At 39.7% G+C, this 25,755-nt stretch overlaps 2 protein-coding genes across 2 annotated transcripts; one reads left to right on the top strand and one right to left on the bottom strand.

Annotated features, from left to right (window-relative positions):
- Nucleotides 1-2,618: 2,618 nt before the first annotated feature.
- On the top strand, nt 2,619-9,140 carry LOC4342635 (DDT domain-containing protein DDR4). The gene is made up of 12 exons (XM_015791930.2): nt 2,619-3,132; nt 3,279-3,389; nt 3,919-4,005; nt 4,100-4,137; nt 4,235-4,316; nt 5,276-5,382; nt 5,483-5,660; nt 6,398-6,490; nt 6,579-6,702; nt 7,378-7,420; nt 7,526-7,717; nt 7,801-9,140. The coding sequence occupies exons 1-12, from the start codon at nt 2,641-2,643 to the stop codon at nt 8,576-8,578; spliced, it is 2,325 nt and encodes a 774-aa protein (XP_015647416.2). The 5' UTR covers nt 2,619-2,640; the 3' UTR covers nt 8,579-9,140.
- Nucleotides 9,141-17,144: 8,004 nt separating this feature from the next.
- LOC112939640 (ankyrin repeat-containing protein At5g02620) lies at nt 17,145-23,509 on the bottom strand. Its single transcript, XM_026026997.1, has 2 exons — nt 23,242-23,509; nt 17,145-18,247 (listed from the first exon to the last, which is right to left on the bottom strand). Exons 1-2 carry the CDS (start codon nt 23,507-23,509, stop codon nt 17,145-17,147), a joined length of 1,371 nt encoding a protein of 456 aa, XP_025882782.1.
- Between the last annotated feature and the right edge of the window lie 2,246 nt (nt 23,510-25,755).

The raw sequence follows: 25,755 nt of genomic DNA, 5'->3' as shown, positions 1-25,755 counted from the left end.
CACCTCTATCCTAAAATATAATATATTTTGATTAGATGGGACACGTCCTAATACCACAAATCTGAATAGTACTAGGATGTGTCATGTTTAACAAAAATCCCTTATATTTTGGAACGGATGGACTAATGTGTTGAATTACAAACCATTGTTTATATGCTGCAAATGTACCATAAGGTCATGATTTCCTATCATAAGTTCATAATTGTCCATGGCAACTCAATTTTGTGAGTCATGATACATAACATGAGCCATAGCTCTTAATATATGAGCCTACGGGGGGGTGATTGGTTGGTTGCCTCACTTTGCTACACCACACTTTAATCATATCATAGTTTCTTATGTATGTGTTTGTTTCGCTACTACAATTGTGTTATGCCATACTTTTTTACTCTTGGGATCCACATGTTATACTCTCAAATTTATAACCGAACCATATCACACTTATGGCCAATTATTTCTTAGCCACACTATGTCCCTATCCTACAACTCGCCTAATCTTAGTTACGATAAGTTTAGGCATCAACCAAACAGCCCCTAAATATACCACATAAAAATTTAAAACCATGTAATAATGAGTTCAACGGCCTATGAGGTTGTGTATTTAAAATGTGAAAGGTACCATTTTTTTTCCTTTTAACAGCTGCGTGAGGTTGTGCATATTATCGGTTTGGTCCATCAAAGGAGGGATGAGGGAGCCATGCCTAGATAGATGGGTTTATTTGCTTCTTGGGTTAATTTCGACCTCTTTTTCATATTTTTTTTTGTCATACCCATGCGTTGCATATACTTTTTTTAAAAAAAAGTCTTGAGTTTCTTTTTAACTTGTTACATTAACAAGTCAAGTACTCAAGTGGAGAAGCTCATTAACTTAATTGAGTTTCTACGAGTCAAAGGCTCTTTTCAAATCTACTCCCTCCGTCCAAAAAAAAACTCTCGTACTGTATGTTGACATATTCTAGTACTACAAATCTATACCTGAGTATGAGTATGTCAACATCTAGTATGCGGTTTAGTTTTTTAGGGTAGAGAGAGTAAGGGTGTGTTTAAATCAATGGTTAAAAACTCCTTTTCTCCATGGAAAATAAGGTAGCTCATTAACGCATGATTAATTAAGTATTAGTTAAAAAACTTAAAAAATAGATTACTATGATTTTTTTAAAGCAATTTTTCTATATTTTTTTAAAAAATAAACACATTATTTAGCAGCGGGAAACATGCACGTAGAAGATGATGGAGTAGAAGTTGAAAAAGTGTAATTCCAAACACAACTCACATAGGATTTAGCTACTAGCCTACTATCTTATTATCTTATTTTTGCATGCTATGTTCCCTTGACTGGTATTATTTTGTAATTTTTTTATAAAAGTTTTTTTAAAAAACAAATTGAATAAATATATTTTTTATATCTGTTGGTGATATGACATGAGACCCTTCGACCAGACCTGCCGAAACCATGCAACCAGTGAGGGTTCAAGCCCGAGACGTCAAGATCGTTGGGGCGAAGCCCCCACAGCGAAGACTATGAAGCAAAGAGGGCGAAGGGCGGAGAATCGCGCTAGTACTTCACAAGGATAAAGGCATCTTGGGCGAATACTATAAGGCGAAGAGTATATGACGAAGGAGGGTGACTTCGCCATAACGAGTTCGGCTTCGAGAAGGCTCAGGAGGCTATCCCAGCCTCTCAAGCCTGGTGGCCATTGGGCCAACATTCGCCAGACGGCCCATTAGAAACCCATGTACCTCAATTAAACTGTATACCCATGTAAATGTCCCTTTCATAAGGCAACTATGTAAATTCACATGTATAACCTAAACCCTAGTAGTAAGAACCTGTAATGGGGCTATAAATAGCCCCCTAGGGCCATGTAATAGGGGGAACCGAAGAAAATTTCTCAATTTAATACACTTTACTATTTTCCAACCACTGTTGAGTAACCACGTCTTCCGATGTATGCGGTTGTCGTTTCGACAACAATATCTATAATAATAAATACTTTATTAACCGTACGTTAATAAATTTCTATAGTTAAACGTAATATCTTTAGTTGAGTTAATTTGTTAGCTACTCATTCCGTCACATAAAAAACCAACATAGTACTGGAAGTGACATATTTCAGTACTACGAATCTAGACATAACTTTTTTTAGATTCGTTGTATGTACCACATCCAATTCTAAGTTTATTTTTTTGGATGGAGGGAGTATCATGTACGTACAATCATACATATGCATTACCACATTAGTATCCAAATCCCTGCCTAGGAATAATTAACTATTTGTCACTTTTGCAAGTGGTGATAAATGATTTGCCAGTTGATCTACATATCATAGATACATGAGGACTCACGAGCCATAGACTACTAGTGGTAATAAATCATTAATTACCAATTCTAAAAAGTGACAAAAAAAAAAGGTTAAATGTCCCCCTTGCCCAACCTGACCGGGGGAGACACGCCCGGACGCCCGCGGTGGCCGGTGCCGTCCGAGTCCGGTTCGGGCGCTTGCTTTCCACGAGTCTAGTCTACGACGGCGACCCGCCCGACCCCGTGGTTGCGAATTTTACCGTATTGCCCCTCTCCCTCTCCATCCCCTACGCGGAATCCCACTTTTACCCCTCCTCCTCCACTCCCCCTCCCCCACCATGGCCGCCTCCCCCTCCTCCTCCTCCTCGCCTCCCGCTTCCCCCTCCCACCCAAACCCTAGCCCTCCCCCCCACGCAGATCCCCGATCTGCTCCCCCCATGCCCTCCTCCGCCGACGCCGACGCCCCCTCCTCCCCGCCGCCTCCGCAGCAGGAGGCGGCGGCGGAGGGGGAGGAGGAGGAGGAGAAGAAGCAGCAGCGGGAGGAGGAGGAGGAGGCCCCGGCTCCGGCTCCGGCTCCGGCGCCGGAGCCGGCCCCGAGGAAGGCGCGGCTGCCGCGGGCGTGCAACAGCAAGCCGAAGCCGCCCCCGCCGCCGCCGCCGGAGCGGCCGCGGCGGCGCGCCGCGGCGGGCGGCGGGGCCGGGGGCGCGGAGGAGTCGCCGCAATGCCGCGTGGTGACGCCGCTCGTGTCGGAGCCCGAGGCCCCCGCGGAGATGCCGCGGTGGCGGCTCCGCTGCATGTGGGAGCTCGCCTCCGTCCTCAACTTCCTCCACGTGCGTGCTTCACCTTCCCCTGTGCTAGCTGGTCCACTGTGCCCGGCAGCTTACCTGCTGCTGGTTTAGCTTTCGTAGGTTGAGCTTGGAAGAAGCTAGGGTTAGGGTTTGATTGGGCTGTTGCGCTGTTTTCTTCGTGGTTGCAGGTGTACCGCCCTTTGCTGAACATCTCGGGGGAGTTCACGGCGGAGGACCTCGAGGAGGCGCTTATCACTCCCAATAGTACTCTAGATGATGTGCACATGCCACTCCTAAAGGTGAGTGAGCCCTCGGGCTGTTAAGTTCATGTCGAATTTGTTGCTGCTCTATAGGCTGGAATACTCTGTCTGTAGTTCTACCTCCACGTGGTTCATTGGTTCATCATCAGAGAGAGGATAGAAGTTGTGTCCTTGTGCTTGCAAGAAGTAATAATTATAATTTTTTTGGGTTCTTTGTGACTTTGAGTTTTAGCGCTGTTGCCAGTTATAGTGACGTTTTTGCTGATTTTTACATTTAATGTATGAGAAAATGCCATAATAGCAGCTACATGTTGTTCTTGGGCTTATGCTTACTCTGCCATAACTCGAATATACCTCGTTAACATTTCTGTGTATATTTGTATTTGATCATGTTGTTTGTAACTCCTATTTTGATGTCTTCTTAGACAATACACGCTATTCGATTAGAGCTATCAGATAGACTCTGCATTATGCATCTGTATGTTAGTAGATATTTTATGCTCAAATAAAAATGTAATAGTATGTGAAAGTTCTCCATGGAATCTCATGATTTTTATTGCACACGCAGTCAATTCCTCCAGTAACCCGCATGGCTATGGGACGTGGAACCTGGGTGACCGTCCTATGTAGAAAGCTAAGGGATTGGTGGCATTGGGTATATGATTAATATTCTATGTTTCAGACAACTTTGATAAATAATGGTTGCAGATTCCATTCAATTGGTGAGGTATTAACTGTCTGAACTGCAGGTTGCAGAAGGTGATATACCAATTGTTGCATCACATGGGTTAGTTTAGCTCACAAGAAATCATTGTGTAATCTCCTGCTACAAATGTATATTTTTTTCCTCAGCATTGTTTTCCCAACTGTTTCATCTTCCACAGAACTGAAATTGAAGCATACAAGGTTCTAGAACCGGCGACTCGTTTAATTATCTTGAAAGCAATATGCGATATACGTGTCGAGGTACGTGCTTATTTTTCTTGTCCTTTCCTAGTATAAAACCGAAGGAAGTTTGTCTAAATGACTTGATTTTTTGAAATTTTCTAATACGCGCTGTAGTATATTGTTATAATCATGTTGACATTCTTCTGAATAAAATCTCATCCCTTGTCATTTGTATCCCGTTATCCCACATTCGTGTCCTTGCAATGTTGAAAACAACACTTGAATATGATGACTGGTATTTCATCCACTAATCCGCTTCTGCATAATATTGTTGAAACATTTTCATCGACCTGTACAATTCTGGTGCCAAAGGAAATTCTTCATCAATTCATTAAAAAGGGAACAATAATACCCTTTGTCTATTCCTGCATATGAACCTGCCAGAAGTTAAAGATACATTGTTGCTAAACGATTATTCCTTTGAAAAATGAAAGCAGCTGTTACTTTTCTATGATGTGCATTCTGTGTAAGGGATAACTACTAGTTCCAATTAAAATTGTAGAATTTCTTTTTCAAGATACACTTCCTCTTTTATACATATGTGTAGGATATTGCCTATTGTCCCTTTCTCCTTGCACAACTGTAGAGTAGAGGATTCTGCATTAACCCTGATGCTTCATAGTAGAAAAATAAAATTGAAGATGATTTGAACTACTTCCTGAAGTTTAATAAAAATACATGCTTGATAGTTGATAGTGAACACATAATTTGCCTGCTCTCTTGGGCAATTAAATAAAGTGGAGCAAGAGAGGCATGAGCACAAGTCTGTTGAAATCTTAACTCACCAAGGTATGCAAAAATATTAAAATTTTATATGTGAAAAAAACAGAGGTACTATCTGCAGGGGACATGCTCGTAATAGCTAGGTTGGGATTATTGTTGTTTTGGATATATCTGGAAAAAAGAGAGAGGCAATTTTAGGTTTTGAATCGCATGAGCTTAACTAGATGACTGATTCTTAAGCATATATTTTGCAGCAAGAGGATATCCGGAATTTCATTGACAGTTCCCTAAAGCATGGCTATGACCTTTCTACCTTTCGTAAAGAACGAATAGGGGGTGATGCCTATGGAATCTCATACTGGTGGGTATTTTTTCCTAGTTGCTATTTTTGAATGGACTGTCCTGGAAGTTTCTTGTTCCGATCCCATTAAGGGGTGTGCTGATCAAGTCTTTCAGAACAGGTATGAAGATGATCCGATTCTCGGGCATAGATTATATCGTGAAATTAGACGAGTGGAACAGCTGAAGAAAGAGCCAGGAAAAAGATCTAGGGGGAAAGGAGGGTCTATAATTCTTCCAGTTGTGTCCTACCAGTGGGAAACTGTCGCATCCAACTTTGACGAGTTTGATGATGTTGCAGTAAGTTGAGTTCCTCATATGTGGTGTAGAAAGTGAGTTGTAGTGTTTTTCCTGAAGACTTATCTTTCGACAAGGGTAAAATGCTATGTAACCTCAAGTGTAAAATGAGCATCGTTATTAGAAAAAATGAGGCAAGAGTAAATGCTCCACTATCTTATAATATGGATATCTTAACTTGCACAGGGTTATAGCCTATATGATTAACTTGGTTACCTACACACCAGCCATGAGAATTAAGTATGTAATTCGAAATATAAATTTGTAATCTCGTCAAATTGAATTAAAAAAAATCTAGTAAGGCATTTACTGGTAAGAATACAAAAAATTGGAACTCCATGTTTATCCAGGTAATCTGGCTGCATGTGGTAACCAGTCAGGCCAAGTGCCTAGGTTTCTTTGGTAAACTGGCTTTTGAAACCTTTGCTTATATGCATCTTTTCATTCTCCCATACTGTGCTGCCATCTAGTGTTTAATGGTTGATCACATGTTTTCAAAAGTATGTTGATAGTAGATAGTGGTGTAACCAAGTCGACTTAATTATAATCCCCAACCAATAGATTAGTACCTAAATAATGTTCAAAAACTTTCTTGGGTCAGAACGGAGTTCATTTGGAATAAGTGCTGATATGAACCATTCAACTAAAGCTACTTTGGACTGTTATTGTTAACCTTGTGGCTTGTGCTTATATTTATTAAGTGTAGTGACATCTAATGATATTATATACTTCTGCCTTAGGAAAAACTCTTTTCAAGTCGGAACAGGACAGAGGCCAACCTTGGCAAGAAGTTGAAGATTGAATATCTTCCAGATATTGAAAAGATACATAAAGTATGTAGCGTGTTTAACCCAGCCTGTTTTGCCAGTGAAAGCTGTTTCAAGCTTGTTAATTAATGATTTACCTATTTTCTTATTGCAGAAGAAGGAGAGGTTGCTCAAAAAGCAACAAAGAGAAGCCCTTCTCATTGATAGCTTCTTGGCTCCAGATGGATTTACCACTGGTCGCTCTCTTCGTGATAGAAAGCCAGTAACATACACTTTTGGTAAGCACCAAGAGTCTAAGGCTGAACCTCGGTATAGTTATGAAGATATCCCAGAATGGAAATACCATCGGTGTGGTTCTGTCATGTGGTCCAGAGGTCCCCACTTGTCAGTCTCATGCTAGATGGTATTATCCAATCATATATCTTTGTGATGCTACTTTGTTAATTTTTCTTTATTTTGATAGCAGCGATGCTTTGTTGCAAATGCTTCACAATTATTAAACTCTCTCATTTATTTCCTTCACATTTTAGATATCCAGGTGATCTACGTCACTTGCTCACTGTTTTATTTCCCTACGCATTGATATATGCCAGTAAAAAGTCTTATTTATTCTCAGCAGCAAATTACTGATGGAATTATAACATAACTCCTGAAAATTTTAAATTGAAGTGAATCTATGTTGGCTAGTTTAATACAGATTTATCTGACTTCCAGCTGTAAGATAATATAGTCAGTAAACTTCCAAAATAAAGGCTGATTGTTAAATAGAGGTTGCTAATTGATAGCCAGTACCATGTGGTGGAACTGATCTAGCTTCCACATTTTGCATTCACTATCTATCATTCCTCCATTCATGTCCATGACAACTGGAGTATGTTATATCTATTTCATTACTTCTGTTCAGTTAACTTCATTGATTCAAATTAAATGTTTTGACTCTACGTATGGTGCAGATGAATATGACCGCTCAATAAGTGAGGCCATAAAAATAACGAAGTAGGTGGATCGCATCTATTGCTCAGTAATTTTCACTTGGAATAAAAAAAACTTTTTTAGAGACACCAACAGTTTAGCATACTTATGTGCCCCTTTCATGTGCAGGAAAGGAGAAAACTCTGCTGAGCCTGCTGCTCCAGCCAATAGAAGGATCCTTACGCCAAGACCGGAGGCATCGAGCAATGGCAAGGTGAATGGCCTCTCACCGACTACCAATGAATATGATGGAAATTCTTCAAAGTCAGATGACTACCGAGATAGTGATGGTGAAGAAGAAAGTGAGACACTTGATCGGAGGTACATCTTTCATAGCATTTGGCATTTATCACTTGCCCCATTGGAATATATGTGTTGATGAGCATCCATGGTTTGTATTGTAGCAACCGCCGGAGGAGGAGATCTCAGAGATATACACGGGACTTTGTCGAGGCTGTCTCAGATATTGACCCGAACTTTGACAGTGACGATGAAATCATGGGGGAGGCAGTCTATGATGAGGAATATCTGAGAACTCGAAAACAGCAGAAGACATCAAGTGCTTCTGAAGAGGATGAAGAGTTCCGATTAGAAGAAGATGATGATGAAGAGGAAGAGGAATATTCTTTGAGTACCAGTGAGGATTTAGAGGAGCCACAACAGCGCAAGAAACTGCAAACTCGTGGCCGGCGAGGGGCCAAGCTTAGATCTGTTGATGAAATCCAAACAGGTCTTAGGCGCAGCAAGCGTTCTTCTCGTCAACGCATTAATTACCAACAGTATGATTATTCGGACACAGACACAGAGGGAGGAAAGGAAGGAAAATCCGATGCATCAGATCCTGATGCTGGTTTTGATGCAGAAAATGATACGGAACTCTCGACATCGAGTCAAGAGCAAGAGGAAGATGAGGATGATGGCCCTGAGGAACAAAAGGACAATAGCGACGACAATAAAATGGATGAGGATCATGTAATGGTGGAAAATAAAGAAGAGCAGGAGGAGCAGCCGCAGCCACCTCCACTGCCACCACAGCAGCCTGTGGAAAAAATGGAAGCTCCTAGTAGAGAGATTGAAACTGTAGGGAGAACATTTCTAGATTTAAATGAGCTTGCACCTGGAGGTGGCTTTGACGATGGGCCAAGCCTGACTATGAAAGATGAGGATATGGATAACAGTTAGGAAATAAGTTTTGTAATACAATCGAGTTTAGTAGGCGCTGCTTGGAGCAAGGTGTAACTGCGTGAAGTCGTGGGCCATTGCCATAGATGAATGGTCCACTAGTAAGATGACACAGCAATATCTGAACAGTTTTAGATGATTGCTGTTACATCGATTTACAGTGACAAAAGAGGCGAGGTTCCACCGAGGTTGTGGTGAAAAGAGCTTCAAATGTAACAGATTGCTTGTTTGATACTTGGGGGCCATCCAAAGGGAGTTTTTCATTCTATTGTTGTACACTACACGAAGGGCGCGCATCGGTCGCTGCTGTATTATGTCCAGACTGATTGATGCTGTGTTGCTGCCAGATACAAACTTGTAGCCTCCATTTGTTTAGCTCTAGGCGCGATACTGTTGTCGGGAAATTCTTGCAACATTCATATGGTGGAAACTTGTAATACACCTAAGTGCTGCTCTTCTCGGCATTTCTTACGGCTATATTCCACTTGTAGAATGTAGTTTTTGAGTCTAAGTAAGGCCTGTAGCTCTTGTATTTATATCTGTCAACCTGATTAGATTGGTACATCTGTGTGCAGTTGATGACCTGATACTACTGAGCTAGTAGGATTTCTCCAGCTAAGGGTGGTTTGTTTGGAAGTCGCCTTTGCGTTTATTTCTGCCTGAGAAGAACGGAAGATGCAGCTGAAGACTCTTTGGAGTTTGGGATTACCTTCCCAAGGGATTTCTAGAGATTCTTGTTTGGATTCCGAAAATTTTTCATATTCGTACACTAACTAAATAGTTTCCTACAATACTCCTGTGAAATTCCCTTGTTTCAAACGGATATATAAATTTATTCCTTCTAATTCTGACCACATAGACAAACAATTAATAATAATTATATATTATTAAAAATTGAAGATGTTTCCGTGGCCTGTCATTCGTGTTTGAGTCGGTTATAAAAATTAAAGATGTTTTCGCGGTTCGTCATCTGTGTTTAAGTCGGTTTTAATCTAATGTTTTGGTTTTAATCTATATCTCTTCTCTTCTATATCTATACTATTATAAAAATTGAAAATGTTTTTATTATATTTTGGTACGTCATCTGTATATGAGTCGGTTTTTAAGTTCGTTTGTTTGTTTTTGGAAATACAGGAGCAAGCTTGTAGTAATTTTGCAAGCATACGGTATACTGCTTCGCGCGGAACAAATGGAGGAAACACACACGCACACACAACAGAACATAAGCAAGAACAAGCAAATCATGGGTGAATCAAACATATTTACGATGGAGCTTGCACACACACACAAGCTAGCAGTACCGGAAATCAGTGATAAATGGATGGAAAGATGGAGAAGAATGTAGACTTCTTGTTAGCTGCCGTTCTTTTGCTTTAGTTCGACATCCGTGTATGAGTCGGTTTTTAAATTGGAAATACATATCTGTATTTGAGTCGGTTTTTAAGATTGTTCACTTTTGGTAATACATAAGGAATCATATAAGAAATCTGTTAAAATATCTCACATGCTAACTTGAGACGATCGGACTCCTAACTGCAGCTCATGATTTTCTTAAAAATATATATATCCAAACGAACTCCCACAGTGCATTTCATCTTAATTAAACCATATAACAATAATAAGATTAAACTAGACTTCACCCGTTACAACGCACAAACATTTTTTCTAGTTCTAACTACATAAAACAAACACATAATTAGTGACAAATAATTATGCCTTATTTGGAAGGCACCAATATTTTGTAGAAACTACTCTATCATCTTAAAATATAATAACAGTTAGCTTTCAGAGTTTGTTCTAAAATATAACAGAACTTTTCTACTAACATTTTCTTCCTAAACAAATATAACCATACATCATTCAATTTTTTAACGTAACTTCACTTCTTATCCAATCACACTCCTTTTCATTTAATTTTATATATTTTCTTAATAACCGTAATAGAGGTTGTAGTTCATTGCTCAATTTCATCAGGAAACAATCACATTTTCAAAGAATGTGACAAAAACAGTCACGAAAAATATTACCTCTATCCCAAAATACTTGTCATTTTGAGTTTTTGTTTGTAACATTTGACTATTCGTCTTATACAAAAGATTATGGAATTATTATTTATTTTGTTTGTGACTTGCTTTATTGTTTGCTCATTCATCCTTTTTAATATTTTATTTTATTTAATATTTTTATTTATTTTATTTTGTTTGTAACATTATTCATCCTTTTGAATATTTTCTCTAACTTTTTAAATAAGACGAATGGTCAAATATTGTAAGAAAAAAAGTCAAAACGACATCTAATTTGGGACGGAGGTAATATTAATACTAGTATCAACCGCAATTATTGAGCAGCTGATACTAATACACTTAATTAATCACAAAATACTACTCTATCCATTCCAAAATATAAGGCACAACCACTCTTAACCCAAAGACTAAGAAATAATTATTATCATCTCATAGTCTGGATTACCCTAATAAATAGAATGCATGCAACCAATAAAATTAGATATCTGATGATGAACGATGTAAATAATACGGAGTAATATTTTAGTGGAAACGATATGATAGTTAATGATATGTATGCACGCCTTATATTATGAAATAACTTTAAAAAGTAGTTGTGCCTTATATTATGGAATGAAGAGAGTACTCAAATATGTTGGGATTAATTGCTTTTGTGATTTTTAATTGGTCATAATGGCACGTAGAAGTTAGAACACCTCCTTGCCCAGTATGTGTCACGACGGCCCGGAGTGCAGGCTCCGATGGTGATGACCAGGTACGCCGGCCACCGCTCCGTGGGGAGGGCGGTGAGGTAGACGGAGGTCATGAGGGAGACGATCATGGCGAGGCAGGCGGTGGCTCCACGTGAGCTTGAACTTGACGGGATCCCTCCACCCCCAGATGAAGCAGAAGACGACCACGATGGAGCTGCACATGGCGGCGGTGTGGGACACGACGAAGTTGCGACAAACCAACAAAGAATTAAACCATAACTAATTGGGAAATCTAAATATCGAGAGCGTTCTTGGTTTTGCCTTATTGCGCAACACATCCGACAGCCGTCGAGATTGCTACCTGGTGATCGATCGCCAGGAGCGATCAGGATTCGATCCCTCCTTCCCTCCACCCGATTTCCTTTCTTGGCACCGTATTACTTTTCTATTTTAGTAAATTTATACACCTTAAATTTACATAGTTTAGAGACCCAAAGTTTATAAATCAAAATTTTATATATCCGATTCAAATTTTATAAATCAAAATTTTATATATCCGATTCAAATTTGAATTTGAATTCAAATATTTTTTATATATAGTATTTCTATACATCTAAAGTTTATACACCTAAAGTTTATAGACCTAAAGTTTATAAGTCAAAAGTTTACATACCCGATTCAAATTTGAATTTGGATTCAAATATTTTTTATATATAGTATTTCTATACATCTAAAGTTTATACAGTTTATAGACTCAAAGTTTATAAGTCAAAAGTTTACATACCCGATTTAAATTTGAATTTAAATTCAAATATTAGTTTATAGACCAAAGTTTATAGGTCAAAAGTTTACATACCCGTTTTAAATTTGAATTTAAATTTAAATTTTTTATATATAGTATTTCTATACATAATTTTTTTCAACTTTGTGTTTTTTATTTTTTAAAAATTTATGGTGTAGTAAGAAGAGAAGAAGGGAAATAGAAAGGAAGAGAGTACCTATATAGGGGATGAGCGATCATCCGCCCATTAGCCGCCCCCGACAGCCGTCCATCCGCGTCTACGTGCTATCGAAAAGACAAGAAGCCTTCCACTTCAATGGCATCAAAGCGAGGAACCTGCACACCACCAACCATCAAAATTAAAGATAGGTTACACTATCCTAATCTTTCTTTTTAACAATACATTTGATGACTTATATATTTTAAACCATACATTATTTTTCACTTTCATTTGTACCATTATTCTCTACTCAAAAAATACGATAAAACGAGTCTAACATTAAATATATTCAAATATTTAAATTAATTTACTTAAATCGTAGAAATAAGTTAGTTCTGCAACAGAAGTAACTACCTATAGCATTAAAAGTAGTTATACTTATGTTGATGCGAAAAACACACATTGGGTCTGGGAGAACTGCTTAGCTCCAGTGCAGGTCCAAATCTTGATGAGGTGTGGGCGTGCTAGTCAGTTTGATCCAGTAACTGATAAGATATGTAAACAGCAGAGCCGATCGGCTGTCAAGCCGATGGAGTAGTTCTAGCCGATGCCGATGCCGATGCCAGCCGATAGCGATAGGGTTTTGAGCTATCGGCAATATGTCCAGTGTAAATAATGATATAAAGGCAGTCAGCTGGTGATAATAAGATATAAAAATAATATAATCCAGTAGAAATCAATCGGCTAACAATATGATATGATATAACAAGTACTAATCCTATGGTCAAAGCATACAATATTAGATAAATCAATGAAACCTTTGTTGCCATCGGCTAAATCCAACTTATATGTATATGCAATCCTTATAAGCCGATGCAACGTCCAGATAACTTATCGGCTAGCACCCCGATAAAACATTAGCATGAACCTATCGGCTTAACAAGATTTATATTATCAACAAAAATCTAGTAGGTCGAACTTAACCGATGCAGCATGAGATTGTATATGATAATCTAATACTCGATGAGCCAATAGATCTGTCTAATGTGATGGATATAACAAATCTATTTACAACAACATTGTGATTGTAGAGATATATCGGCTAAGACAGAAGATCGGATCTAACCGAGACAGTTCCAACTAAACCGATGCTTCTCTAAACACAATGCAATTATAGATAGAATTGAGATATCAGGTAGGCAAATATATCAACCAAACCAGAGCGATCCAAGAGATCGAAGCGATGTAGCCTTGAACAACACTAACGTAGCCGATAGATTCACCAGGGCCGGCGGAACGTAGGATTTATCCCTTCGCTGGAGATCGAACCATCAACAGAACTGAACCGATGCAGCCCCATGTCAGGTGCCAAATTACGCCGGTTGATAAGTAAAACCACAGAAAAGAGGGTGGCGATGCTCCGAGAGTAGTTGTATTGATCGAGAGATATTTTACAGTGACCCCAGGTGTACATATTTATACCCATAGGGAGATACTAGTCCTTGTCGAACAAGAAAGAAACTTTTCTAAAGATAAAAGGAAAACATAAAGTCCTTATTGGACACTAAATACATTTTCCTAAAGATAAAAGGAAACTAACAAATACTGCCTAATTAATAGATAAACTGCCATGCCGCATCCTCCTTGAACTCGGTCACTTCTGGATAAACTTTCTTTAATAGATTAATTTTCTTAATCGAATATAACAAGAATCCGGCTATTGGCGACTTGATAATTCTCATTGGCCGATTCCAGGACTCTAAAGCCGATACTGACTTTAGGCCGATAATAACTTCGGGCTTACCAAATTTTGGCGTTAACAACTGACCGATTAGTTGATGATAGCTGAGATACGAAAACGTGTATGTTGTACTGACCAAGAGACAGAGAAATGAGACCACTTACCAGGAAAAAAGGATAACATATTATCTGTTAGTTATCATGTGATTCACGTCAAGTGCATGTTGCTGAGGCTAAGATGTCGTTACACTACTATATTTTCTTTTTTCTTATAGAATCTATGATGACCTATATTTTTTAGACTCTATATTATTTTAAAGATCCACTTGAACCATCATACTCTACTTAAAATATGTGATAAAATAAGTCTAATATCAAATATATTTAAGTTATTTATTTTTTAACTCTAAAAGCATAGTTACTTCCAATAATGTGAAGAGTTACTTCCTTACAGCAATATAGTTACTTCTAGGCAAAATTTGTTACAGACATCCAAAAAAACATGTAATTAGCCGAGGGATATCGTAAGATCGTGAAACGGCTAAGAGACACTCTAAAAAATGTGTAATTAGCTGTTGGACACTTTCACCATTATTTTATTATTTTTGGGCTGAATGGAGAGAGAAACAATTCAAAAGGACCAGATTACCCTCAGGGCTGACAGGCAGACATAGCTTTGAGGGAGGTGGCGACGACTTCCACGGCAATGGCCTTGACCGGTGGCGAACAATAGCGGAAGGCGGTGGACTCTCAAGCCATGTCGCTGAACAACAACGAGTAGTTGTCGTCTGCGGTGGTGACGAGCACCGGCATGCATTCGATGATGATGGCTCCCTCGATGCAATGGATCACCACGGTCGTGCGCTCGTGCCCGCTATGCGTGCTGCTGCTGGTGCAGGTCACACACTGGCCCAATGGCGATAAGGAACTTCTTCACAGGCGAGACGTGAAATACAGCCTCACTAAGGCGCTTGTGGCGTTCTACCCGTTCGCCGGCCAGCTTGGCGTCGATGGAGCTGGCCACATCCAAATCGACTATACCGGTGAGGGTTTGTGCCGTGCCGCGCCACGCCGTGAGCTACACGACTTGTTCGCCGACGCCAGACTTGCCATGCGTGCTGAACTGCTGATGCTGGTTCAGGTCATGTACCTCCGAGGCTCCGATGTGGCGGCGTAGTGCTCAGCCTGGCGAGCATTGCCCGTGCCTCCGCCGAGGCGCTGTTGCCGCCGACGGAGACGCCGCACCTGTATCGGGACTCGGATGTGCTTCGACCACAAGCTGCTCACCACATGTGCCACGTGTATTATGCTAGGTCGCTAGGACCACTCAAGCAGCGCCGCTGGCATATGCGGTGATCACGTTAAGCAAGCAGCAGCTAGCAACCAGCAGGTGCAAGCAAATCATCATCATGCTAAACAAGCAGCAGGAACAAGGGTGAAGAAGTGAAAAAAGAGAAGGGCAAAATTGGCACTTCACATGACTTCTCTCTCCTCAACCCGATGTATATATTATTTTATTGCTTATAGTGTCCACTAGCAAATTACACCTTCTTTGAGTGTCTTTTAGCCGTTTCACAATCTTGTTATATTCCTTAGCTAATTACACATTTTTTGAATGTCCTGTAGCAAATTTTGCCCTTCTAACGCCATGTGGAGTTAATTCGCTACAGTACAATTACTTCTAATATCTTGAAGAATTATTTCTATTTCTATTTATATTTACTTCCCTCTAGGAGTGTATTTCCTTTTAATATTACGAAGAGTGACTTCTATTTCTTTAAAAGTTACTTCCCTCCGGTAGTGCAATTATTTTTAATATCGTGAAGAGTTATTTTCTATATGACGCAAGATTTTATTTTTTAAAAAATAATATAGTGATTACTTTAAATAAATACTATGTATTTACTTGAAAATCTTCTCTACACTTATGGATTTACTCCACTTAATTTCTTATTTTCAACTCGTCGTAATGTAATTACGTCTAATGCTATAAAGAGTTAATTCTATTGTATAGCTAAGTTATTTTTATGATTTAATAAATTACTTTTAGATTAAATTGAATTATATTTAAAATTGAATCTTTTTTGTCACATATTTTGAGCGAAGTACAATGGTGAAAAAGATCTTAAAAATAATATACGGTTTAAAACATATAAGTCATCAAATAGATTTAAAAGAAAGATACGTCAGTGACCAATCTATATAAGTGCTTGTTGCTATTTTAAGGTGGTAAAGGAGGATTTATACGTCACGTGGGATGAAGTTGTCTGTGGTTTAGCCAAACCAGCGACCGTGCACAGTGTAATCGTGTCCATAACTAATATAGATACATGTGCTCATAGCTATCCTATCTTTCTATAAAGTTAAGGCCCACTAAATTCTAAAGTTCAACATGCGAATATATCACATCATCCACTAATAATTATGACATCTCAAATCTCATGCAAGCATGCTAATTTATTAACTTCCAGAGCTTTAAAATGTAAACATGTTAATTAAATTATCAACCCACATAATCACATAATATTTCAATATATATCTCTATTATTTTTTTATAATATCCTCTGTATAGTTCATCCTCACTTAAATTTTAGAGCTTTAAAAATCCAAGCATGTTAAATCATCATTCTACATAATTCCCAATATATTTCGATATATTTTTCCATAATTTTTTATAATATCTATATTACTACACAATTCATCCTCACCTAATTAATGTTACTTCTCTCTTCTCTCATTAAGCCATACCACCTCAATTGTTTCTAACCATCAAATGATTAACCTACGGTGGGAATTATCTCTCTCATTTTCTTATCTCATAAAGCCACATTATATTACTTTTACATTTAGATCATCATTTTATATACTATTTAAATTATGATAAACCACATCAACTTATACAAGTTTCTATATATCGTCTAACTGTCTTACATATTATTTCTATTTATTATTATCATACCAAACTTCTGCAGCAACGCGTAGGGGTTTCATCTAGTATTTATTATTTTTGTTACAACTTGTATGAGTCAAACCGTGTATTATTTGTCAAATTTTCGTGTAACTGTGACATGTAAGAAATAAGGTGACATCGATCTGTCGAGTGATTGCATGAGTCCCATTAATTAATTCCTATATCTGTATGTCTCCATTACTGTTGTGAGACTTGACGTCAACCGGTAGCAGTGTCTTCTGAACAAACGGTATGTAGAAAGCCTCCTTCCCTAATATGAGTATCACGACGACCGGAGTGCAGGCGCCGATGGTGATCACCAGGTACGCCGGCCACCTCTTGGTAGACGGAGGTCATGAGGGAGACGATCATGGCAAGGCAGGCTATGACGGTGAGCATGTGTACCCACCTCAGGTGTTCGAGGTTGAACTTGACGGGGTCGCGCCACGCCCAGATGAAGCAGAAGACGACGGTGATGGAGCTGCACATGGCGACGGTGTTGGAGACAAGGAAGATGTCGAACGCCGCGCGGTCGGCGTGGATGGCGAGGCCGGAGGTCTGGTTGTAGCCGCCGGGCATGGTGAAGGTGGCGGCGAAGGTGACGGTGGCGATGAGAGTGGCCACGAGGGTGTAGGTGCCGACGCCGAGCTCGAAGTAGTCACCGTTGCCGGAGCCAGCTGACCTGTGGCTGCGCCTGCGCAGCGACTGGTACGTCGCCACCGGCGGGAGGTGCTGCAGGTTCTTGCACCGGGACTCCTCTTGCTTCTTGAGCTTCTCCCAGAGGTAGACGACGTAGGCGTCCATCTCGCCGACGGCGAGACGCTCCTCGACGAGGCTGCGCGCGGTGTGGCCGTCCCGGTTGAGGAGGCAGGGGTTGACGCGGGGGTCCTTGAGCAGCGTCAGCGTTGACTGGACGTGCGCCATCTTGGCGGCGAGGTGCAGCGGCGTGTTGCCGGCGCTGTCCCCCTGGTTGATCACCTCCGCCGGGCCGATCACCTTGAGGAGGCCCCTGAGCGTGTCCACATTGGACACGGCGACATGGACCGCGTTCCTCCCGTCCTTGTCCTTACTCTCCGCCGCATCGGGGCTGTGCTGCAGTATCTCCGTCGCCGCCGCGATCGAGCCGTTTACGGCGGCGACGTGCAGCGCCGACTGCTGCCGGTCGTTGGGCCGGCTGGCCAGTTCAGGCTTGAGGTCGAGCAGCATACTCACCATGCGCGTGTCGTTCTTCTGCGCGGCGTAGTGCAGCGCCGTGCTGCCGGCCGAGTCCGTGATGTCGATCAGATCCGGCGCCGTCCTTATCAGCAATATCTCCACCACCCCTGCTCCACATGTGTGTATATATATATATCCAAGGCTTAAATTTTCTCCAAGTTTGGTTTAAATTCAGCATTTGTTTGTTCACATGTATGCATGAGGATCACAATGCCAAATAAAACCACACATTTTCTAAAAGAAGCTAACCCGGGAAAAGAAGAATATATATTAAGGCCTCCTTTGAACGGTAAATTAAAAAATGGGGGAAAAAACGTAGGAATAAGATATCCTATTGAAATGTTCACTGTTCATTCATTTGGCTTGCGCAGAATTGGAGCAGACGAGAAGCATACGAAAATTTCCTTCCCCTATGTTAATTTTCAAAAGGAATTTCACAGTTTTGCTAAAAAAAGGAATTTCATTGGAGAAAAAAAGGCCTAAAAAGCTATTTTTCTATTCCTACCGTAGAATCGAGGCAAGTACTCAGGCCCCGTTTGGCACAGCTCCAGCTCTCAACTCCAACTTACCTGGAACTGGAGTTGTGCCAAACATTCCAGATCCTCCGTTTTTAGGAGCGGAGTTGGGAGAGCTGCTCCACAAAATTATACTACGGGGTGGAGCTGGGTTTTTACTGCTCCACAGCTCCACTCCACCCCAAAAGACCCACTGCCCTTTAATTTTTTAGTGTATTTACATAAAAATGCCATTAAACTACACCTACCCACCTCCTCTCCTCCCGTTCTCTCTCCTCCCCCATCTTTCTCCCGAGTCCCAATAGCTGCGGCGGGCGGTGGTGGGCGGCGTCGGCCACGACGGCGGAGGAGGAAGAGGGATTGGGGGCGATGGCGTCGGTTGCCGCGGTGGAGGGCGTGGCGGTGGCACTCCGGTCGGTGCTATCCCGCGGCGGGACGACGCGCGGGCGGCGGGCGGCGAGCTAGCAGGCGGCGGCGGCGGCGGCAGGCACACGGCGGTAGCAGGGCGACAGGACGACACGCGGGCGGTGGTCAGCGAGCTAGCGGGCAGCGGCCGTCGGGCAGTGGGCGGCACGCGCTGCGACGACGCGCGGGAGGCGTCCGGCCGGCGGCGGGCGGGGCACGCGGTGACGACGCGCGGGAGGCGCCGGCCATCGACGGGCGGGGCACGCGGCGACGACGCGCCACCGTCGGCGGGCGACGCCCTGGGATTGGGCTGCCGGCGGCTAGGTTTCCTTTTTTTTTTCAACTCTTTTTGCAATTTATTTTTTTTTTCAATTTTTTTTCAGATCTAGAGCTGAAAACTAGCCAAACACTTCTCAACGAGTCTCCAACTCCAATAAGAGCTAGCTCCCACTAGAGTAGGAGTTTGGAGTTAGGAGTTGGAGTTTGAAGCCCTACCAAACGGGGCCTCAATGTAGACATCCCTTTTAGAGTAAAATTTCATAAAACTCTAAGTTCTGAGGCATTTGTAACGTAAATCCCTAGGTATTGCAATTTGTTTCATTAAACCCTGAGTTTTGAGGCAAAAATGTTACGTAGAATCCTGATTACAAGCTTATATCGTCTGTTTGACAAATATATTTATTCATATTAATGGTAATAAAATTTCTTTTAAGTACATATACACATTAGCTGGTACATTTTTAACAAGTGTTGGTTATCGATAGTTTGATTATTTGTGTGTATTAACTAGTTAATGTGTCATTATCGGTAGGGAATTATGTTGAGCTTTTTCAATAGTGTAATGCAAAAAGTGAGAAATAAAATAAAGTACATAAGAGGGACTTGTACTTTGAATCTACTAATATGAATTTGTTTTGCAAATATCATGTATAACAATGGAATATGAGCTTTTTTTTTACATAAATATGGGGCATCTTGAAATATTTTGCCCTAAAATATGGGATTTTTGAAACAAATCCAATATATGGGCTATTACGTTACGGATATCTCGAAACCTTGGGCTTTATGAAATTTAGTGATTTTACTAATTACTCCACTAACATTATTAACAACTATTACCTTTTAATTCTAAGGCAAATAAATTTTCTTTATTATTATATAAGCCAATAGATTACATCAACTATGTCCAAACAAACTTGAGCACCTTATAAAAAAGAGTAAATTTAATAGAATCCTAGGTTTTGGGGCATGCATAACGTAAAATCCCATGTATTACGATTTGTTTCACGAAGCCTTATGTTTTGAGGCAAAATGTTTTAATGAACCCTACGTTCAAGCTTACATTGTCTATTTGGCTAATATATTTATGCATAATAAATTGTGAAAAAATAGTATGTGGTATTTTTAAGTGTACATACACAGTAGCCACTGTTTCAACATATGTGAGTTATGAATAGTATAACCTTTTTTTTAATTAGGCAACTAGTTGACCTACCATTTATATTGAGGATTGTGTTGACTTTTTGCAATCATGCATAGTGGGTGAGGAAATAGATAAACTGGGGTGGGAGGGATGCACATTTTGAGCACACTTAGAACATATAATTTAAAGTACTATATATTATATGTAAAATGAGTAATTTACATAAATGGGGTTCCTTGAAATATTTTGTCCCAAAATGTTGGGTTTCTTGAAATAAATCACAATATTTTGGGTTTTGCGTTACACATGCCTCGAAACCTTAGGTTTTGTGAAATTTACTCTTTAAAATATATATAGTGTACATATTATGTTTTAGATTCTAAATGGTAAATTTAGAATAAAATCTAAATTGTATTTTTTAAAAATAAAATCAGAATAAAATGCAATTTTCAAATCAGATATGAAAACATCAGCATAGAGACAAAAAAAAGCCAATTTGTACTTTTTAAATTAAATTTCTGCAGAAGAGTTTTTGTGATGCTTGATGTTTGAATGTATTTTCGGGTGGTTTCATATACTGTCACAACTTTGAAATTAAATTGGTATGCATGTCTCCATTACTCCATATAAAACAAATTAGCACCATAATTTCTAGCTAGCATGTGTGCATGCCTACATGCATGCATTATTAAGTTTGGAAGGGTAATTATGACATTTAATCATATTTCCTCATATGCTGTGATATATTAATATCAATGAGAAAATATTTTTGTTTCGAAAAAAAATGAATAATCAACTGTTAAAATCTATTGTATCATCTTAGCTCTTTGGAGGTAAGAAGGAGCACCATAAAAGGATCTTTGCTCGTGAAATGCTTCGAGTTGCATGGATTAAACTACAAGTATGAGTTTTATCGCTAACTTATACTCCCTCCGTTTCACAATGTAAGTCATTTTAGTATTTTCCACATTCATATTGATGTTAATGAATCTAGACATATATATCTATTTAGATTCATTAATATCAATATGAATGTGGAAAATGATAGAATAACTTACATTGTGAAACGGAGGAAGTACTCAATATTTTTATGTTTCATACCAATCAGGCACCATTTTTATATGTCCCAGTTGTTTTTAAATCCTCATTTTGCACACACATTACTGTTCAAAGCTATCATATTTTTCTATTCATATGTTTAATTTTCATTATATTCACGAAAGAATTCCCCTATGCCCATGAAAGTTTAGCCGATCCCTTCTACGTCCCTCGAGTTTTGCTCACTCTCTTATAGCTCTTGAATTTTGGTTTTGATCCATTTCATACCCATTCTCTTAGTTGTCTAGTTAGTTCTTATAGAAAGATCCACCCTTAGGCATAAAGGAAATGTGGAATTTTGTAGACTATATTGTTGGATATGGAACTTAATTACTCCCTCTGTCCCAGAATATAAGAAGTTTTAGGGTTAGACACGGTTATTAAGAAAGTAGATAGAAGTGAGTGGTGGAGGGTTGTGATTGGATGATTAGTGGAGGTAGGTGGGAAAAGTGAATGGTGGAGGGTTGTGATTGGTTGGGAAGAAAATATTGGTGGAGAAGTTGTTATATTTTGGTACAAATCTTGAGGGCTAAAAATTATTATATTTTGAGACGGAGGGAGTATATAAGACTATTGTATTTATGACTTTATTGTACAAAGGTATTAGTATTCAGAAAGTTAACTTTTACATAATGACAAAATATATTTTATTTATTTATCCATAGAGTATATGTAGCATAATTTTATGACAGAACTGCAACAGATATGTCCACCTTTGTACTCCCTCCATCTACTTTTAATAGTCATATTTCTAAATTTAAAAAAATTATTTTTGATAGGTATATTTGAATCCAACAACCTATCATCTTAATGACTTTCTCGCATTTAATGCGTGACTCTCTATTCTTCCACACAAGATTGGATACATAGGCATCGAGAAATGTAAATATTAATGAATCGTTTGTTTACAAGGAATGACTAGTAGCATGTTTAAATGGATGATAAGTAGAATTACTTATCCTTGATCTGTGTACTAAGATGAAATATGACTATCAAGAGTAGATAGAGAGAGTATATATTATATAAAGGAATGCTAACCAAAACAATGTTTACATGCTACACACACTTTAATATATATTAAAATTTCTATGCATCATACTTCCCATACAACAAGCATATGAATATCATAGTGTCACACAACAAATTACTACATTTCTAACAATAGATTTAACAAACTTCTGCATATTCCTTGCACATCTAATGGCAAAAGTAACTTCTTTTACACCGCGGTTAAGTATGAAAGGAATCAAAATTAAAATTCAGGGTTATGCAAGAGAGTGATGAAAATTGAGGGGCATAGAAGGAAACAACTACAAATTTTAAAGGCATAGAAGAAAATTTTCTCTATATTTATAGGTCCCAAAGAACCATATGTGTGCGATCGGGAAAGGAGGTTGAGAACTTCTCTCCCGCGCACGGCTATCGGGAAAGGAGGTTGAGAACTTCTCTCCCGCGCACGCAAAACAGAGTATCTGATTAGCATATTATTAATTAAATATTAGCTAAAATTTTTAAAAAATAGATTAATATGATTTTTAAAAACAGCTTTTCTATAATATTTTTTTTTAAAAATGGACTGTTTAGTTGTTCGGGAACTGAAAAATGAGAAAATAAAAGTTGAAAAAATGGGAAAAAGAACACAAACCAAAGGAGTTCTTACGGGTGTGGCCACCAAGGACGGCCTGGTGTAGGGCGGTGCCGCGGACGTTGGCTGTGGCGACGAACTTCTCGGGGACCCATGGGATGTCGAGGATCTTTTCGACGACGTCGGTGAGGCCCTCCCGGGCGGCGATGTGCAGCGGCGTCTGCATGTCCACGTTGGGCGTGTGCCCGCAGTTGGGCTCCACCTCCAGCAGCCGCAGCGCCACCGCGCTCCGCCGCTGCTTCACCGCCTCATGTAGCGGCGTATTGCATTCACTGTTCATCATCATCAGTTGGTCCTCCTGCGTGGATGTGTATAATTAATAATAAGTTTAGGTAAATATTACATGTGAGAAAAGTCTATTCATCCCTCGAGGGATGTCCCTTCGTTTTTCATGCCACCTAAAAAGTATTTTTTTCTTGAAAAACAGTAAGATAGTTAAATATGTGATATGCAATTTCACCAGCATGCAAAATTAAATTCAGTTTATATAAGAAGAAACAAAATAAAAATTTCCTTTAAATAGAACGCGTAATTTTTATTCAGATTTATTGTTTTTGTTTTAAATTGTATAGGTTGAATTTGAACTTACATATTTGTGGAATAGCATATCACATACTCTCTCTATTTTAAAATATAAATATGTTTAGCTATGAATCTGGACAAACACATTCATAATCATAGCTAAAAATTACTCACTTCATTTTATATTATAAGTCGTTTTAACTTTTTTTCATTAGTCATTTTTAAGTTTAAGTAACTTTATAAAAAAATATAGTAACATTTTCGATACAAAACAAACATATTATCAGAATATAGTGAATGTTAGTTTTGGTTAAACTAATTTGGTGTTATAGATGTTGCTAAATTTTTCGATAAACTTAGGCAAACATATTTAGTTAGAGATAATCCAAGAAATGTCATTGACAAGCATCCAAATTTAAGAAATGCCATCGATAAGTATGAATTCTAAGAAATGCCACTGTACAAACGATTTTATTTCAGAAATGACATCACCATTAGGGTTACGTCCATTCCGTGCCGTTAAGTGCTATAGGATGAACAATGTATTTGACGGCGCTGTCAGGGTTATGGATACCACATACCTAATAGTAGTTGACTACATCTCGGCAGGACCCACCACATACCATGTCCTATACGGAAACAACCTTCGGATATAGGAGGAGTTCCGATAAGGAAAGACAACAAAAGTTCTTCATGGAAACGACAAGGACTACTCGGATTGTATCCATATTGGTTTCCCTAGTTCTACTTAGACAAGGGGACACCTATGGGTATAAATACAAGACCCCCTAGGAGGGGAAGAGGGCGGACACCCACCAGGGAGAACCAACGCGATCAACACGGTCACCACGATCGAGACCCCCCATGAGACAATCAACTCCCAACACAATCAACATAGAAGCCTATATACGCCAAGACAAGCCGCCGGATATCGACATCAGAGATACGCCTAGATCGACCCTATCCGGTACCTTCAGAGGCCGGTCGTAGGGATCTAGCACTGTCTCTGATTCCGTCGGCCGCGAGCTCGAGGAGAAAGGCTACCCTGTTGTCGACTACGAGTCAGACCTTCAGACCGCCATGTCGACAACAGTTAGATAGACTACCCCACATATTGTACTTGTGTGATTATGGTGAATAAAAAGCAACATCGGCTCCGGCCAACAGGATGTAGGGCTATTAGCTGATTGCTCAGGGGCCCAAACCTGTATAAAAATCCCTGTCTCCATCTCTTTTACCTCAGTCTCGCGTATATCCTAGCACCGACGATCCCCATACTGTTCAAATACCGTAGTCGAGACATCAAACGTCGACAGTGGCGCGCCAGGTAGGGGGATTTTGGTGCTTCAGGATTTCGACAAGATAGGTTTAAGAGATGGATTCTTCGACAACAAGCTACTCGACGACTTCGGCTGTGAGGAGATCCACCCGGCCAGAATACATCTCTCCCGACGAGACTGGATAATCGTCATCAACTATTTGATCCGGCGAGATCGGACAAGCTCCAAAATACAGTCGCCGTGAAGGATAATGATTCAATATCGTCAGATACGGGACTTCGGTTCGTGCTGACTACACGGTGAACTGACTTCCGTCGCCAAAAATCGACTACTGATACGACCAGGTTTACCGTTCTAATTTTAATTTTACTCATATCGGTATTATTTCTTTTGGCTACTAATTGTATGTTCGACTGGTGTTTTCCTGTTTATGAATGCACTGCTGCTGACTGAGTCCGAGTCATGATCACTAGTTACGCATACATATATGTGGAATCCGAACACCTATAGTCAGATCAATAATTTATTATGTTTATCTAGAGCATGTTTTTTATACAATATCTATTGCGCGGATGTTTCCGACGTTAAACCAACTACGGTCTAACGCTGGGGGCTCGCTCTGTTATCTTCTGTATAAATCATGCTTGTTTACGGTTTACATAATGCCCTGATATTTACATCTGCTCGTTATATCCTGATAATGCTAGAAGATCCATGCAGTTTTTGA

Source organism: Oryza sativa, chromosome 7 (genome assembly GCF_034140825.1).
Source record: "Oryza sativa Japonica Group chromosome 7, ASM3414082v1".
NCBI classification, from domain to species: Eukaryota; Viridiplantae; Streptophyta; class Magnoliopsida; order Poales; family Poaceae; genus Oryza; species Oryza sativa.
The sequence above is the reverse complement of the archived record's forward strand: the minus strand, read 5'-3'. Positions and strand labels throughout refer to the sequence as shown.